The sequence below is a fragment of the Oncorhynchus gorbuscha genome, linkage group LG13 (assembly GCF_021184085.1).
Source record: "Oncorhynchus gorbuscha isolate QuinsamMale2020 ecotype Even-year linkage group LG13, OgorEven_v1.0, whole genome shotgun sequence".
NCBI classification, from domain to species: Eukaryota; Metazoa; Chordata; class Actinopteri; order Salmoniformes; family Salmonidae; genus Oncorhynchus; species Oncorhynchus gorbuscha.
In genome coordinates this window covers 30,084,091-30,102,110 of record NC_060185.1, presented here as the reverse complement: position 1 = coordinate 30,102,110, position 18,020 = coordinate 30,084,091, and the positions used below count along the sequence as shown (strand labels likewise).

Here is an 18,020-nt window from a genome sequence, read left to right as displayed (position 1 = left end):
GATGCAACCCCTGTACACAACAGCATTTCATACCCACAAAGCAGCATCCATTATCATACCAAAACTATGATCTTGGTTGAGCTAAGATAACCATACTTTAGTTCTGGGCCGGTTGAGATTACCACACGATGGCTTCTAGGGCTTTCTTACTTTGTCTTTCCTTGATTACTCGCATCCTATCTCCCCACCTTTATCGTATTGCAACTGTATTGTCCCTCCCCTCTCACCTTCTTCTCCAATGGGTTTTTAGAAGGGGATGAGGAAAGGAGTCTAGGAAAGATTAATTGAGAAAGAGCCGAAGAATAGCATAATTGACCAACAATCTATCCCAAAACATTCATATTTGAACCTTATAACACAAATGTCTAGTTAGATACCTTGCTTTGAAGTAGCCTACTTTATCCATTTGATCCCTGATTTGTTGAACGAGGGAATAATTTTAGAAAGACATAATGTTGCAATATTTTATATCAAGGGTGGGAACCATCCTCCAGGATAGCTACTGGGTATGCAGACGTTTGTTCAAACCCTGGTATAACTACATTGTAGCCTAAACATCAGCTGCTCAACAGGACCTTGATCAGCAGACTTGGGCTGGATCAATAGCCAAGCCTGCACACCCAGGAGCTCTCCAGATGGAGGGTTGACCATATTTTGACAACATGTGACTAACAGTGCAGTTCTACTTTGTGGAGAGGTTAAGTGCCTTGATCAAGGGCACAAGGGCAGGAGATGGTAGGTCTACATGGGATCAGACACAGCAGCCTTCTAGTGTCAATAATGCTTACTTTTTAATGTAGATTATAATAATAGTCATGGAAAATGTGTAACAGTGAATAATCAGGTCTCTATAGCATTTAGTCATTTGTGAATTTTAGTGAACATAGTCTAATGGACCGACTTGGAAAAAGACAGCACTTCTTTCATCCCAAATCAAGCACTGGAATGCAGTGTAGCTGTCACGGTCGTCATAAAGAGGAGACCAAGGCGCAGCGTGGTAAGCAAACATAACTCTTTAATAAAAGAGAGAACACTGAACAGAACTAAACAAACCATGAAGCAATATGGCTAGTGCAGCACAGGCAACTAAACATAGAATAACAACCCACAAAATAACCAAGGCATATGGCTACCTAAATATTGTTCCCAATCAGAGACAACGATAAACAGCTGCCTCTGATTGAGAACCAATCTAGGCAACCATAGACATATAAACACCTAGAAAAACCCCTAGACATACCAAAAAAACCTAGACATACAAAAACCCTAGACAATACAAAAACTAAACAAACCACCCTTGTCACACCCTGACCTAACCAAATAATAAAGAAAACAAAGATAACTAAGGTCAGGGCGTGACAGTATCGTCTGTAGAGATAGCATACTCTGCTGCTTTTGTTGGGGAGATCCCCTGATGTTGCAATGGAGGTGATTCATTTAATATAAAATTTATCAGGACAGTTGAGTACTTTGTTTATTGTTTACGTATGGGGTTAAGGCTTTTTACCAGTAAATCTAGCAGATACAGTTTGTTAATTTCCGTCCTTTAGCCTCCAGTCTAGGTGTTTTATTAGTTCTATGGCTCTGCTATGTCATTTCCTTTCCTAACCACCCCTAACCCCGACCTGAACTCTGAAATGGCTGAAATGTGAGTGCTGTTGATGGCTAGCTGAGCAACACCTTGTAGTCAGTTGCTCCATGATGTCGTGTCTTTAAACTAATCCTGTAAATTTAATTAACTAGGAAATCGGGGGACCACAGAAGATCTTCAGATTACAAAGTTATACTTTTCCAAATATAACTCTTCAGATATTTTAATATCTGATCAATTAGTCTTCTATTTCTGAATTATTCTTTACCTCACGTCACTTATTTGAAAGTCGTAAATTGTTGGTTATCTGCACAAACCCCGCCTTTACTATCAATCATCCATACACCAATTGGCTTAATCATTTATTTTACTAACTAACTAAATAATCACAGAAATGCATAATCAAACAAACAGTAGATATTGGTTACTAACAGATTCCCTAGTGGGATAAGCCAATATGACGGCTTAGTGGACAAAGGGAAGTGGGTGTGGACTGAGAAAGTGCTGGAAAGACAAAATTGATTCATTACATAGTCTATAATTATCGACATTGAAATGCTAGTCATTCGCACATGAACGGCCGCTCATTCGAGGATAATTGCAAGTACATATTTACGGTGTATGTCATTGTTGTCTTCTCTATTGGAATCCGGTCCGTCTGCTGGAGAATTCATCCAAGTCTCTTTCTGTTTCCCTGAAGATCAAAGTATTTCATGGTTAGAATGTATACTTCAGAGTACCATTCAGAAATGTTCTCATAGAATAGGTGTTTCGGCGGTTGTCGGTATTCTCGTCTGAGGTTTACCTAATTTCTAGCTGCAGACTAGTAATTAGTATCTAAGATTTGCTCTTATTCTGTAGGGATCAATAGTCTCAGTGTTTAACCATTTCCAGATGTGTAGCCAATGTTCCACGTGGTATAGTTTTTTAATTTTGGGTCTCAAACCTTTGCCACCTCAGTTTACACCGAGGTATGCATGGTCTTAACTATTCGCAATCACAGCTCACACTGTGGGTTTGCTTAGTCTAAAGAGGATTTCCTCAGGAGGGGTTGTTATTCGTAACAATAGAAAAGGTGGTTCCATGACGCCAGATCATGTCTGTGCTCACGGGGACAGGCCAATGACTTAGTTCAACTTTAAAGGGAATACAATTCTCTCACAAAAGGTTTAACATCACATTATATCATTTCACAAATAGTTTCATCTTTACTCATTCAGTTTATACAAGAATTAGATGCAAACACCGTAATTGAGAAATGTACACATTCAGAGATATATTATGTGTGTTTCCTGTCCTTTGTGACGTCACCAAATGAAACACATTCAACATAACTCTCCCTTAAGTGTCCACTGACCCTTCCCACATTCTCACAAGTGGACATATAGTTTCATTTTCCCATTTTGGGGATTTAGGAGTTCGGCCACGTGAAATCCTTTGTTCACTCTGTGGTCTCTCTCTGCATGAAAAGGGGAAAAGAGTCTCCGCCAGGAATTTACGACCTGAGATAACAGAACCTGGGTGTAGGAGAGAATGAGAGAGGGGGAAGCTACGATCTACACCCAGAAAGGGTCACATCATGACAATGAGGACCTCTTTTTTTCCCCTCTCTATGCCTGTGTGACAATCCCTTCCATCAGTCTCTCTCTCTCATGCTGGACTTTGCCCCTGTTTTCTCACTCTGTCATGCTGGACTTTGTCTACACAGCAACATATTGTACAGATTGGGGGTGGGAAAGGATGTGAAGTAAAGTGGCTGTAAATAAGCCATTTCAAATGTTGGCTACACTTGTGCATTTCGTTAATGTGCTACAAGGTAGACTGACACCTGTCAATTAACAACCTGATAGATATTTATGAAGATGAGTTGACATTCCCCACAACAGTCAGTAAGACCTGATTTCATTTGAAAGTCAACAGATCTCGGGCTGTGTTAAATATAATTTGATTTTCCCACAGACAAGGCCTCCTGAGTGGCGTAGTGGTCAAAGTCACTGCATCGCTATGTGCCATTAGAGATCCTAGTTCGAGTCCAGACTCTGTCGCAGCCTGCCGTGACCGGGAGACCCATGGGTCGGTACACAATTGGCCCAGCGTCGTCTGGGTTAGGGGAGCGTTTGGCCGGCAGGGATGTTCTTGTCCAATCATGCACTAGCAACTCCTGTGGCAGGCTGGGCACAATGCATGCTGACATGGTTGCCAGGTGTATGGTGTTTCCTCTGGCACAATGGTGTTAAGCGGGCATTGTGTCAAGAATCATTTTTCTATTTATTTTTTTACTTTTACCCCTTTTTCATGGTACCCAATTGGCAGTTACAGTCTTGTCTCATCGCTGCAACTCCCATACGGACTCGGGAGTGGCGAAGGTCGGGAGCATTGCGGCTTGGCTAGGTTGTGTTTCGGAGGACGCACTGCTCTCGACCTTTGCCTATCCCGAGTCATACGGGAGTTGCAGCAATGAGACAAGACTGTAACTGCCAATTGGATACCACGAAAAAGGGGTAAAGGTTTAAAAAAATATATATATAAAAATATATTTTCCTGGCTGAGTAAATGCCCAGTAAATTCCTTTTCCTGGCTGAGTAAATGACCATGTGTTTTTCTCTCTCTCTCTCAGTGAGCGCTATGGATACTGTTATCGGCCTGTATGGAGAGACCGTTGAGGTGCCATGCAACAATGGAGCCCCCAAACCAAAGGACCTGTTCATAACAAAATGGAAATACGTAAGTTGTTGATATACACTGAGTATACAAAACATTAGGAACACCTTCCTAATATTTAGTTTCCCCCTCTTGCCCTCAGACCAGCCTCAATTCATCAGAGCATGGACACTGCAAAGGGATGCTGGCCATTGTTTACTCCAATGCTTCCCATAGTCGTATCAGGTTGGCTGGATATCCTTTGGGTGGTGGACCATTCTTGATACACAATCCATCCACCTGACAGGCGTGGCATCTCAATAAATGTATTAACCTCTCTGAGTACGTGGGACGCTAACATCCCACCTGACCAACATTCAGTGAAAGTGCAGGGCGCCAAATTCAAACGACAGAGATCTCATAATTACAATTCCTCAAACATACATGTATTATACACCATTTTAAAGATAAACTTGTTGTTAATCCCACCACAGTGTCCGATTTCAAAAAGGCTTTACGACAAAAGCATACCACGCGATTATGTTAGGTCTGCACCTAGACACAAAAAACACAGCCATTTTTCCAGCCAAAGAGAGGAATCAGAAAAATCAGAAATAAAATTAATCACTAACCTTTGATGATCTTCATCAGATGGCACTCATAGGACTTAATGTTACACAATACATGTATGTTTTGTTCAATAAAGTTCATATTTATATCCAAAAATCTCTGTTTACGTTGGCGTGTTGTTATATTTTGCCTCTAAAACATCCGGTGACAAAACATCCGGTGAAAGTGCAGAGAGCTACGTCAATTTACAGAAATACTCATCATAAATGTTGATGAAAATACAACTGCTATACATGGAATTAAATATATACTTCTCCTTAATGCAACCGCTGTGTCAGATTTCAAAATAGCTTTATGGAAATACCATGGAATAATCTGAGTACAGCGCTCAGATACCAAAACAAGCAATACAGATACCCGCCATGTTATGGAGTCAACAAAAGTCAGAATTAGCATTATAATTATTCACCTACCTTTGATGATCTTAATCAGATTGCACTCCCAGCAATCCCAGTTCCACAATAAATGTTAGTTTTGTTCGATAAAGTCCATCATTTATGTTCAAATACTTCCTTTTTGTTTGCGCATTTAGTACAGTAATCAAAATGCGCATGCACTAGGTCCAGACAAAGTAAAAAAAGTTATATTACAGTTCGTAGAAACATGTCAAACGATGTATATAATCAATCTTTTGAATGTTTTTATCATAAATCTTCAATAATGTTTCAACCGGAGAATTCCTTTGTCTTTAGAAATGAAAGGGAACGGAGCTAACTCTAACGGCTCCCGCCTGACTGAGCACATGGCTTCCTGGCAGACCCATGACTCAATCAGCTCTCATTCTCTCCCACTTCCCAGGAGAAGCCTGAAACAAGGTTCTAAAGACTGTTGACATCTAGTGGAAGCCTTGGGAAGTGCAATATGACCCCACAGAAACTGTATATTGGATAGGCTAAGACTTGAAAACCTACAAATCTCAGATTTCCCACTTCCCATTTTTTCTCAGGTTTTTGCTTGCCATATGAGTTCTGTTTTACTCACAGACATCATTCAAACAGTTTTAGAAACTTCAGTGTTTTCTATCCAAATCTACTAATAATATGCATATCCTAGCATCTGGGCCTGAGTAGCAGGCAGTTTACTCTGGGCACGCTTTTCATCCGGACTTGAAAATACCGCCCCCTACCACAAAGAAGTTAAACCGCATGATCATTACACAGGTGAATCATGTGCTGGGGACAATAAAAGGCCACTCCAAAATGTGCAGTTTTGTCACACAACACAATGCCACAGATGTCTCATGTTTTGTGGGACCTATCAATTGGCATGCTGACTGCAGGAATGTCCACCAGAGCTTTTTTCCAGAGAATTTAATGTTAAGCCGCCTCCAACGTCGTTTTAGAGAATTTGACAGTGCGTCCAACTGGCCTCACATCTGCAGACCACGTGTATGGCGTTGTGTGGGCGAGCGGTTTGCTGATGTCAACGTTGTGAACAGAGTGCCCCATGATGGCGGTGGGGTTATGGTATGGGCATCAAACACAATTGCATTTTATCAATTGCAATTTGAATGCACAAAGATACCGTGACAAGACCTGAGGCCCATTGTCATGCCATTCATCTGCCGCCATCACCTCATGTTTCAGCATGATGTCGCAAGGATTTGTACACAATTCCTGGAAGCTGAAAATGTCAGTTTTTCCATGGCCTGCATACTCACTAGACATGTCACCCATTGAGCATGTTTGGGATGCTCTGAATCGACGTGTACGACAGCATGTTCCAGTTCCCGCCAATATCCAGCAACTTTGCACAACCATTGACGAGGAGTGGGACAACATTCCACAGGCCACAATCAACAGCCTGATTAACTCTATATGAAGGAGATGTGTCGTGCTGCATAAGGCAAATGGTGGTCACACCAGATACTGACTGTTTTTTTGATCCACACCCCTACCTTTTATTTAAGTTATCTGTGACCAACAGATGCATATCTGTATTCCCAGTCATGTGAAATCCATAGATTAGGGCCTAATGAATTTATTTAAATTGACTGATTTCCTTATGAACTGTAACTCAGTAAAATCTTTGAAATTGTTGCATGTTGCATTTATATTTTTGTTCAGTATATATGTATACACGTCCTCTTCAAGCTTTCAAACTTCCAGAGCAGCAACAGTGTAAAAATAATGATTAGATATTCTAAAATATCTATTAATAAGTCATAAACTAAGTCTATTTAGCTCCTTCACCATTAGTGGGTGAATGATATGTTCAATGGTTTCTATACCAAGTCCTACAGTTGTACAGCTCCGTTAGCTAGTTTTTTAATAACCAAACTGTTTTATATTTCCAGGACAATGGGGACCTGCTGACCCAGCTGAAAGACCAGGATGCCTCTGTCATAGCCACCGACCAGTACAAAGACCGTGTCAGCATGGCCGAAAACTCCAGCCTGCTGATTGCTGCAGCATCACTGAAGGATGAGAAGATTTTCACCTGCATGGTGGTGGCTGGGGCTGACATCTCAGAATACCCAGTCAAACTCCTTATCCACAGTGGGTACATAAGGGCAATATTGCAGCCATACTAATGCATGCTATGGAATGGGCCTTTGAGGTACAGGTCAGTGCTGTGCTGTGTGATATTATGATGGTTAGCCAGAGTGATAGTGAGTGCTTTCTGAGATGCCTACAGCTTGTTAATGTTATTAACTGTTCTACAGAGGCTCCAACCGGAGTGGAGATCACAGCCCTAGCCGCAGAGCTGGAGATTGGCAAACCAACCCAGGTAGGTTCATCATATGCTTTTGCTTATGCCTACATTATATTAAGCAGGAATATCAAGGGGAATTGTTCATTGGAGATGAAGTATCTTGAGGCAAACTAAAGAAGGTCGGTGCAGCTGGAATGAAGAGTGCTTTGAAGTGATCCTGATGAATTAGTAAACAGCAGAATATCCCTCCTCCAATTAAAACAACCATGGGATGGATCTAAGAGGAGGTTTAAAATGCTTTGGGCATTTCATGCTACATGGGGGGGGGTTCACAAATGCAGTAGATCCACCACAGATAATTTGCACAGATATTTGATCAATTAAGCAACAAAAATATTGGAATTTTATTGAGCTACTTTTATAACGTAAGGATTTTCCAACCTTTCGTATGCCCTTGTGGATTGTTCTAAAATAATATTTTTCCGCTTTTATCCTCGCTTTGTTTTATCGTCTGCACAGCTAGGGCAGTGCAGTGCCCCTGATTCCAACCCAGCTGCCAACATCACATGGTTCAAGAACAAGAAACATCTGGTGGCGGATGGGAAAGGTACGTTATTGAAGTTCTGATAGATTATTTACAAGTGGTAAACAACTGCAGGGGGGCTGAAGATTGCACATTCACACATTTCACTTGTTTGGTGTGAGATTCCACAAGAACCGAGTAGTTAAATATCACCTCTCGAGCTACATATTTTCTTCAATTCTCATAAATGTGTCTGTTTCTACAGGATCCAAAATGTCAGTAACTTGGTGATCATATTATTGTTTATCTGTGTGTCTATATGCTACTCTGTAACCATACCATTTCTAATCAGTATTGTTGTTATTTTTAGGCATTATAATCAGTTCCAAAATGAAGGTGGACGAAGTCACTGGCCTCACCACCACTTCCTCCACTCTTCAGTACACAGCTGAGAAGGGAGACACAGATGCTCTGTTCACCTGTGGGACACTGAACGTATTGTCCTCCCCAGTCTCCTTTACTGTCACCTGTAAGTAACCAGAGAGCGACCAAACTACTCCAACTACCCAAAATAGCCCAACTCCCTAAACTGCTCCAACTAACTACCCAACTGCCCAAACCAACCTCAAAGTCCCTCAACTACCCTTACTACCTAAACTACCCAAGATGCCCCAGCTACCTTAACTGCCTCAACTATCCTAACTGCCTGTAACTGCCCTAACCGACACAACTACCCTAACTGCTGTCTGTCCTAGGAAGGCTATTGATCTGCTATCAGCCTCAGCAGCCAGCAGTCATTGTATCGACAACCAGATTGATGGCTGTTTTATTTTCAAGTTATAGTCCGATCATTTGTGCCTCTATGGCTCTTTTCTTGCAGCCCAGACAGACAAGAATAATGACACAATAATGACACTAATTTAAAAATGATGTGTCCATGAGTCTGTTGTGGGAGTGATTCGGAGCGTAGCGTTCGAGGAATAGCACAGTCGATGTTATTCACTCGAAATGGCCCTTTAAATAGGACCTATCAGGCCTCGGCGGCTGTTTGAATCCTGTTTTTAAAGAAATGTTGGCAATTTGGCTGATCTGAAGCAGCATCATTGATGTTTGAAAGGATAATTTTGTCTAGGGGTGTGGCTGCCGTTCGACCAGCTCCGCCGCTGCATTCAAAAGCAGCCATCGCCACAGGAACACACTCAGAAATGGAGTGTACAGCCCTGAGGACGTCACTAGCTTGGCTAGTCTGCTTACTGGGATGGTCTTAGAAGCCTTGTCTGCCCAGGGTCACTGTGATGGTTTCAGAAGCCCTGTCTGCCCAGGGTCACTGTGATGGTCTCAGAAGCCCTGTCTGCCCAGGGTCACTGTGTTTCAGGTCTCAGCCTGACTGTGTCCTCCTCCTCTCTGGCTCCTGTTCTCACTCACTGTCTCTCCTCTCCATCTCTGCTGTTCTCTTGCTCCTGTTCTCTCTCTCCTCTCCCTACAGACCCCACAGAGAGGGTCAGTCTACATGTCATTTCTAAAGGGCCCCTTATGGAAGGAGACAACATGACTCTGAAGTGCAAGGCCGATGGGAACCCACTTCCCACCAGCTTCAACTTCCACATTCAGGCAAGCTCTCAATGACATGACTCCACTATCCTCCCACACAACCAGAAACCCCACCTGGCATATGCCCTTAGTTCCTAATCTGACCCCTTGAATTACTTGCCTTCTACTGCCATTGTCCTCTTTAACCCAGTCAAACCATACACCTGGTCAAACTCTACATGTCTTACAGCATCCACCCTGTCTGTGAAGCGCTACATTAACCTAGACTCAGGCCCATCTGAGAGTTTCAAAATGTATCCTTATGTTCCTAAAGAGAAAGGTGGTGAAGGTGGAGAACTCTGACTCCTACACTGTGACTGATGTCACACGTGACAGCACAGGGGAATACAAGTGTTCTATCATTGACAATGCCAAGATGGAAGACTCCAAGAACATTACCATCAATTGTAAGTCACTCTTTATCTACAGATATCTTTATCAATAGATATCTTTATCAATGTTTCAAGCTAGCTAGCATTAGTTCTTCAATTAAGTTATGTATTATCTTCAACTGAAATACTGCCAGCAATTTATTTAACAATGCTAGGCCAGCAATGGATTCATGGGAAATACCAGCCAAATAATGATAGCCCATTTCCTGCTACTATAGATTGCGTTTGGAAGTGTGTGGGAAAATTACTTATCATCTAATTCATAATTCATTCTTTGTCCGACAGTATAAAGTCATTAGGGTTATTTTTCTCAAAGGGGAACATTGTCAGAGTATATTTCCGTTTGCAACCGCATCCCTCAGCAGGAAAGGACATACGGTTTGTTAGAGAGAACAGAAGCCGAGCATCTCGTCTCACGCTGTGAGGTGAAAATACTTGGAAAGCTCACGTCCTTTAATGCGTTAAATAAGCTGGATCAATGCGGACGTGCTGAGGCTTCTATAGGGAGCTGATATAGTTTTCAACAGGAGTGCTGTGGCACCTTCTCCTCGAGGCGGTTAACTGCCTGCTTACAGTGTGTCTTTCTCCTCCCTTCCTCCCTTTCAGACCTGGATATGAGTTTGAGCCCCTCTGAGAAGGTCATGAAGAGTGCCGGCGAAAGCTTGGCTCTGAACCTGCAGACCGATGCGTCTGGAGAACTCAGGGTGTCCTGGACTAAGGTAAGACTAAACAGTACAAAAGTTATTATAAGGCCTAGATTTATGTTTTTGGTTGAAAATGGGTGATAAAACCTTATCAAAGCAATAAGATGACTTCAGCGTGTTTTTCATAATTTAAATAAATGTGAAGGGCGCCTAGTGGTTATGAGCATTGGGCCAGTAACCAACAGATCGCTGGTTGAAATCCCCGAGCCGACTACATGAAAAATCTGTCGATGCGTCCTTGAACAAGGCACTTAACTCTAATTGCTCCTGCAAGTCACTCTGCATAAGAGCGTTTGCTAAATGACCAAAATGCAAATGTAATGGTTGATCTTATATAATTCCAGGACAATGGCAAGCTAGACAAAATGCCTAAGTTTGACAAGCTGACCTACTCTGATTCTGGAAAGTATGAGGTTGTGGTCACCATGGGCGCTCTCATCAAGAAAGCCTCTTTCGAGCTGGTCGTTGAAGGTAAAGACTTTGGGACATTTACTCAGTTAAGGCTTCTGTGCTGTTACTGGTCACATTCAACACTGTTTTTCAAAGATAGATTTTTGTACCTGTTGCTAATAATAGACCTTTATTCAAAGATCCTGATTCCCCAGTAGCTGTTTCACTTCAGGGAGAGGCTTTCTCCATATTTGTTTGTGTTGTCCATACATCATGTGGTGTTGTTGCATGGCATGGTGCAATCATTTTCTTATTCGTTTTGGTGTAGCTGAGGAGGTCATGCGTCTTCTTACAGGTATTCCAGTCATCCGGCGGTTGGCCAAGCAGCGTGGCGAAGATGGCCAGCACAAGGTACTGACCTGCGAGGCTGAGGGCTCCCCCAAACCCACTGTGGCCTGGAGCGTCAACGGCACCTCGGTATGAACAAACACAGACATCTTCACTAAGGTGCCAGGACACTCCACTGACACACAGGAGGTGCCATTAGACTTCACACTCACAGGGACACTCATTATACAGACCACACATACTGTATTTATCCATCAGTTACTGTAAAACGCACAACACCCTTATCTATCCTGGAATAGCAGTAAAGACTCATAAAATCATTAGTCTATCTGGAATTCTCTCAAAGCAACACCTTGTGCCATTCACCCATTTTTCTGCGGCGTGCCACCACATGAACGGAATGGAACACACAAATCCTCGCCATCTTTCCCGGGTGTGTTACTGCCGATATGAAAGCAGCTCCTGACCTTATAAAAACAGTCAATTTTAGCGTCCTTTTATTGGAATCTGTCAGGAAGCCAGGGAACTCTAAAGCTGGGAGGTTGACAGTCAATGAACCTTTGGATGTCTTTGTAGTGAATCAGTGCTTGTGGTATTTTACTGTCCACACTATTTCAGACAGACAAACTTCCCCCATAATGTCTTTCACTATGTTACTATTTGTGACTTCCTAAATAACTTCTCTTCTTGAAACTTTTCAGACTGACACTTCCCAAACTGATGGACTCAGTGTTTTTGTAGATAGGTTTCCTTCTCTCAGATGCACACCACGTTTATTATGCATTGGTCTGTCATGAAGACAAAGGATTTTTGTTCTTGGCGTACCTGTGTGTGCACTGATAGCACAGCTACACAATGAGCCAGCGTGAGATTGTGTGTGTGTGTGTGTGTGTGTGTGTGTGTGTGTGTGTGTGTGTGTGTGTGTGTGTGTGTGTGTGTGTGTGTGTGTGTGTGTGTGTGTGTGTGTGTGTGTGTGTGTGTGTGTGTGTGTGTGTGTGTGTGTGTGTGTGTGTGTGTGTGTGTGTGTGTGTGTGGTCATGTCCCATGACCACTCACACACCCATTGGGTCTGCATGATTAATCCACTCCAAAGCTGCACTGACCTCTTTCGATGAATATTCTATGGCTGAGTCACTCACACACAGTAATTTAGTCACAGCTCACATTACTGCGCATCTGGGGACAAACACACCAGTGCATTCAACATTTAAAAAAAACCCTGTTCACGGTAAATAGGATAAGACATCAAATGTAAGTTTAGTGCTAGCTCTTTTTAAGCAGACGCACCATATCGTATTCTTAGAAGATGTGAAATGGGTGTTGCCTGTTTGTCTGAGGGGTTCTCTAGTCCTCTGCCTCTATGCCCTGAAGATACTTCTTTTCACGAATAGGTTGAGCCTCATGAAAATACAACACCACCTCCTAGTGGTAGTACATGAAATATACATATTTTATTTGATTCAAACAACATTCATTATGCCATGGAATAATATAAGATTCCATATATTCCTCGCAATAGAATTCTATGATATGCATCTTTGTGCTATTACTGAAGAGGAAGCAGCTATGTTCTGCATGGCATTTAAATCTCCATCAGATACACAAGATATACGATAAGCCATTGTACACTAACAGCTGCGTCTATTTAATTTTCAGGCTGATGAAAGTCCCTACATCAATGGGAAGATCTCATACAAGCTGACCATTGTGCCTACAGTCAACCTGACCGTTGTCTGCACTGTGTCCAATGATCTTGGCCAGGACACCAGGGCTATTAACGTGTCGACCTGTAAGTACAGTGTGGTGGTATGGCCTAAAATTCCCTGTCCTATCCCCTTCCTTCCTCTCTAAAGGGTAACTCACTAATCCTTGTGTGAATCTGGTCGATCACCCTCTCCCGATGCTAACAAACTCGCCCACTGCATGATGATTAGTAAAAAAGTATGGAAATATTTTATGGAGGGAACCTTGCCATGGGGACCTAGTTCTTGTCTCTAGCCAACCTAAAACATGCAACTATGCATACTGGACATACTATGCATGCTCCTTGGCAATAATTTCCCTTTGGTTTCTGCAGTATTTGATTAGATAAATCAGTACAGACAGCCATATCTCATTCATCTTTGTGTTTTTGGAAAAGCATTTTTCCCTTTTTCATTCTTCTCCCTCACTTTTGGTCTGTTTGTCGGGATGCTGGACTATCCTTTCCCCCCTCTGATGTCATGTTCTCAGTTTGCATGCGACCAGGAAATCTAAACAACCCACACCGTGTTACAGTCAATCTAGAGTCTAACATAGCCGATAACACACTGTCTGACCAATAACATTATACAGTATACTTAACTGATTTCTGGGTTGGACGTTAATATAACTTTATATCTGATTTCAGTATTTGAGGAGGTGAGAATGGATAAACAAGGTAAGTTGTGATGATCTTATTTAACATTTCCTGTAGCAAGAGGGAGGAGAGGAGGGATTCTGTAGAAAAATATATAAGCTTCCCAGAGAACGTGGAATCTGCTATTGTGCATTATACCCTCCAGAGCACAATCTCAGATTAACAGCATCCACAAATTTCCCCACTGCTGAAACGCTGTTGAACAACAAGATGTGGTGCTGGGGATGTAGGAAATATTTGTTAAGATAAACATACAAATTCTGAGGATCAGAAGGAGTGGAGCCACCAGCATCCTGACAATCTCTCAATGTTATCCATCCTTTCATTTGCCAATATTGTATTTATTACATGTTCACAAGGAGCAGTTCACATTTATCTAAATCATAATACAGAAGGTTACAAATTCTATAACAACCATTGAATTTTGCAGCATGAATGTGTATACAGTACCTTATTCATTCATATGTATTCATTGACATTTATACACAGGTTTGGGGAGTAACTGATTACATGTCATTAGTTACATGTAAACTGATAATTTTTTCTTCTTCTGTAATCAGTTACGTTACCAGCAAAAATATTATTATCAGATTACAGATACTTTTTAAAAAGTAGGTTATTGGATTATTTTTAAATGTAGAAAGGATGTTTTGTGAAAAAATACATTGACACCTTTCTATTTTCTTAATGAAATTCAATTCAGCATTGAAAAAAGGCACAAGTTTAACTCCATTGGCCTCCCACAGTGAAAAAGCTGAAATTCACTACTTTTGTTGATCTGCTTGCTCTGTTCTCATATTTATCCTCATGTTTTACCATTTTCTTTTGGGACTCAAGTTTGTTCCACCTGAGTGTTTTACTTGCCATTACTGTGATGTGTTGTTGTTTATCTACCTTAGTTTAATGCACTAACTGTAAGTCGCTCTGGATAAGTGTGTCTGCTAAATTACCAAAATGTAAGTGTTTTGCAAGTGTTCATTTTTACATTTACATTTGGTAATTTATCACACACTCTTATCACACCATTGTCAGCAGACTTCTGATACCAATGTAGGATGAAAGGGGGACACAAAATTGTGAACTGCTATAAAATAAATGGTATAGAAAAGTATTATTATTTTACATTTTTTGTAATACAGGTCTCGAAAGTATATTGTTACCAAATACATTGGATGTAATAGTTCAGGCTGGTGAAATACAAAATACTCAAAAGTAATTGAAATATGTCCATCTCTGGTCAGAGACCACTATGATGACATACCAAATGCGTTTGATCGATCCTTTTTGTCTTCTTCTAATACCTCTTAAAAGGAAAGTAATCCAAAAGTAAGTAATCAGATTACATTACTGCGTTTGGGTAATCCAAAAGTTACGTTACCGATTACAGTTTTGGACAGGTAACTAGTAACTGTATCAGATTACATTCCAAAAGTAACCTACCTAACCCTGTTTATACATACGCAAATGTATTTTTTGCCATCTCTTCATTTGCAGAATGTTCTCTCCTTGTTTCTGATCTTTCTCCTCTCTCTGTGTGCCTTTACAGGCTCATCAGATGACAGTGACACAACAAAGTTGGTGGTGGGAGTTATTGTTGGTCTGCTCCTGGCCACTGTAGTTGTGGGTCTAGCTTACTGGCTGTACATGAAGAAATCCAAGTAAGTTCATTAAATCAAAATGCCATTCATATATAGCATGTTATGGTGATGTATGTATTATTATTGGAGGGCTGTGATTTGTGTTAAACAACCTGATTTGTGTTAAAAGGCAAGGCAGCTGGAAGACTGGTGAGAAGGAGAATGGATCCACTGAGGAGAGCAAGAAACTGGAGGAGAAAATAGAGGAGAAGCTGGACGAAAACAGCCAGAAAGTTGAGGTGTAAAGAAAAGGAATGTTTAAAGAATGAGAGAAAAAAAGGTAAAGAACATGTCTTGAAAAACACATCTATTACTGTATAGTAGAATATTTACTTCTTATGTTTTAGATTAAAAGATGCCGTTAACATCATCACAATTTTTCTGCAGTGCGGAAGCGGAAACTAGAAGCTTTTGCTCACTTCTGTTAAAATTTGAAAAGGGGGCATTGAACTGGATGAAGACCATTTGGATTTGGACTTATCCACAAAACTTTATTTCCTCTGAATATTGAAAGAAAAAAATGGCTAAATGAAAGGATATGTGTTGTACATAAGCCTAAATTGTCTGCTCTATGGATAAAATGTGTTACCTTTCCTTTGTAATAGTTTTTGTTTCATGTGTTGGTTAAGAAGGATTTGGTCAAATTGAGAAAAATGCCAATTAGAGTGTTTGGCTTGGATTTAATTAACGTTGTTGCTATTAGAATAACTACTGGACCATATGCCTTTTCTGTAAGGATGTGTGCATTGGCCTATACCTCCCTGACCCTCAATGCATTATAGAGGATCTGAAGGTATTCGCCGCTGTTCCATCTCAGTTCCATATCATCAACACAACCAAACACCCATTAACACAAACGAACACAGTCAATACATTTTTTTTATTTTTTTTATGGAACATACACTGCCATTTTGTGTAGTCTCCATTGGAAAAATTAACTGTTGTATATTTTAATGAAAGGGCTAAGGGAAGGGTATAGGCTACATAACTAGCTTTGGTTGTAACGTAATATGAGTTAAGCATTATCCCAAGATGCATCACTTTGCATTGCAGGAAGTAGAAGATCTGTTGTACAAATTATTTCATGGCATGTTACATGGTTCCTGTTTGTTTTTTGTACATTTTTGCCATCAAAAGTATCAGGGGATTGAGTGATGCTGTTAGGCATGCAGTACACTCTGACCATCTGTTTGTGTATCAGTGGGTTGTGTTTAGTTTGGACATAACCACTACATTACAGAATATGTCTTATCTCAGTTGTGTTCATAGTGTTAAATTCTGTGCTTTTATGTCATTTTATGTGTAAAGAGACAAGTTGTCCAGTAGTTGCATACTTCACAATTTAGGTCAGGGTTATGAGTAGCATTTACTGAACCTGCAAATATATCAGACCTAGATGTAATTGTGATTTGTTTTGGTTATTTTTAGCTATTTATATTGTTCAAGATTACAAGGTTAGCATCTCTGTTAGTTCTACTCAATTATTCTCACAAATTTAACCACTTAGCTTTAAAGGTACTGAACAATTGATAGTCATTTCTTGCAGTTATTTGACAGTAATAATTATAATGTAAGCCTTCTGTGGATTTTGAGGCTTCTGTAGATTTCTATGAGATTTACCACATATCCCATACTGTCAGCTTGCTGTTTGTGTCCTGCGTTGTAGTTAATGTGAAACCAACAAATTGGAAATAAGACCAAAGAGGGTAAATATTGCCATGCAAGTATTGTAAATACTGGTTTTTGTTTTTGTACTTTTGTTTAAAATAAAGTGTAGCCTACATTTTGAAGAATCATGTTAAATAATGTTTTGTTGGCTCTGTCATTCTGCTCACAATACATCATAAAAAGTATTGCCATCAGATATCATTGGGAATAGGTACATAAACACCCCCAAATCCCAGAGAATCAGTCTCTCTTCATTCGTATCATCCATAAATCCATATTTTACAATTGGACCACTATTGGGCATTCCTCAACACTAATAGTAGGGCACTGGTAAGTCAATTCAGAATCACACAGGACCATGATAATCAGAATTCCAGAACTGCACATAGAAAGGATGTATGCTGCCATCCATTGGCCAAAGAACATAGCACAAGGATTTGCTTCATCATCATTCAGAGATCAAAAATGTTATTAATAAGATCCCACTTGGATATTTCAATCAGGTTGCTTTCAGTAGTTTGATCTGATTTATGAATATCTTGTCACATGTTAAATGTTACTAGTAAATTCATGTCAAGAGTCAAGTTTAGCTAAACTGAGTTCATAGAACCTTAGAGGACCTTTAAGCTGACAGCCATACAGTATAGACTAAAGATAAATCAAATGTGGATGCCCTTTATGTAGCTTGTCTGCTCTCCTGATCAGGAATGTACTTTACAGATGGGTTCTTCTATGCAACAATATCACACAGCTTGTTTATATTCAGGAATCATGATGTCAATCTGACTGTAAAAAAGACTAGGTCTGTATGTCTTGCATTTCATTTTCTGAAAATGTGTTATTGCAGTCATACA

The 18,020-nt window shown here is 40.6% G+C and overlaps 1 protein-coding gene across 1 annotated transcript; it reads left to right on the top strand.

Annotated features, from left to right (window-relative positions):
• The first annotated feature begins 4,185 nt into the window (after positions 1-4,185).
• On the top strand, positions 4,186-17,281 carry LOC123992698 (CD166 antigen homolog A-like). The gene is made up of 15 exons (XM_046294110.1): positions 4,186-4,315; positions 7,158-7,359; positions 7,527-7,591; positions 8,036-8,123; positions 8,410-8,568; positions 9,526-9,650; positions 9,904-10,036; positions 10,628-10,740; positions 11,070-11,196; positions 11,471-11,592; positions 13,120-13,252; positions 13,853-13,882; positions 15,408-15,519; positions 15,629-15,778; positions 15,886-17,281. The coding sequence occupies exons 1-14, from the start codon at positions 4,217-4,219 to the stop codon at positions 15,741-15,743; spliced, it is 1,623 nt and encodes a 540-aa protein (XP_046150066.1). The 5' UTR covers positions 4,186-4,216; the 3' UTR covers positions 15,744-15,778; positions 15,886-17,281.
• Positions 17,282-18,020: the final 739 nt, after the last annotated feature.

Bases quoted from the DNA above. Each gene is read 5' to 3' on its own strand.
- LOC123992698 (XM_046294110.1), top strand. From the start codon at position 4,217: ATGGATACTGTTATCGGCCTGTATGGAGAGACCGTTGAGGTGCCATGC. The intron at 4,316-7,157 runs GTAAGTTGTTGA...TTATATTTCCAG, and splicing joins TCATAACAAAATGGAAATAC to GACAATGGGGACCTGCTGAC. The intron at 7,592-8,035 runs GTAGGTTCATCA...TCGTCTGCACAG, and splicing joins AGATTGGCAAACCAACCCAG to CTAGGGCAGTGCAGTGCCCC.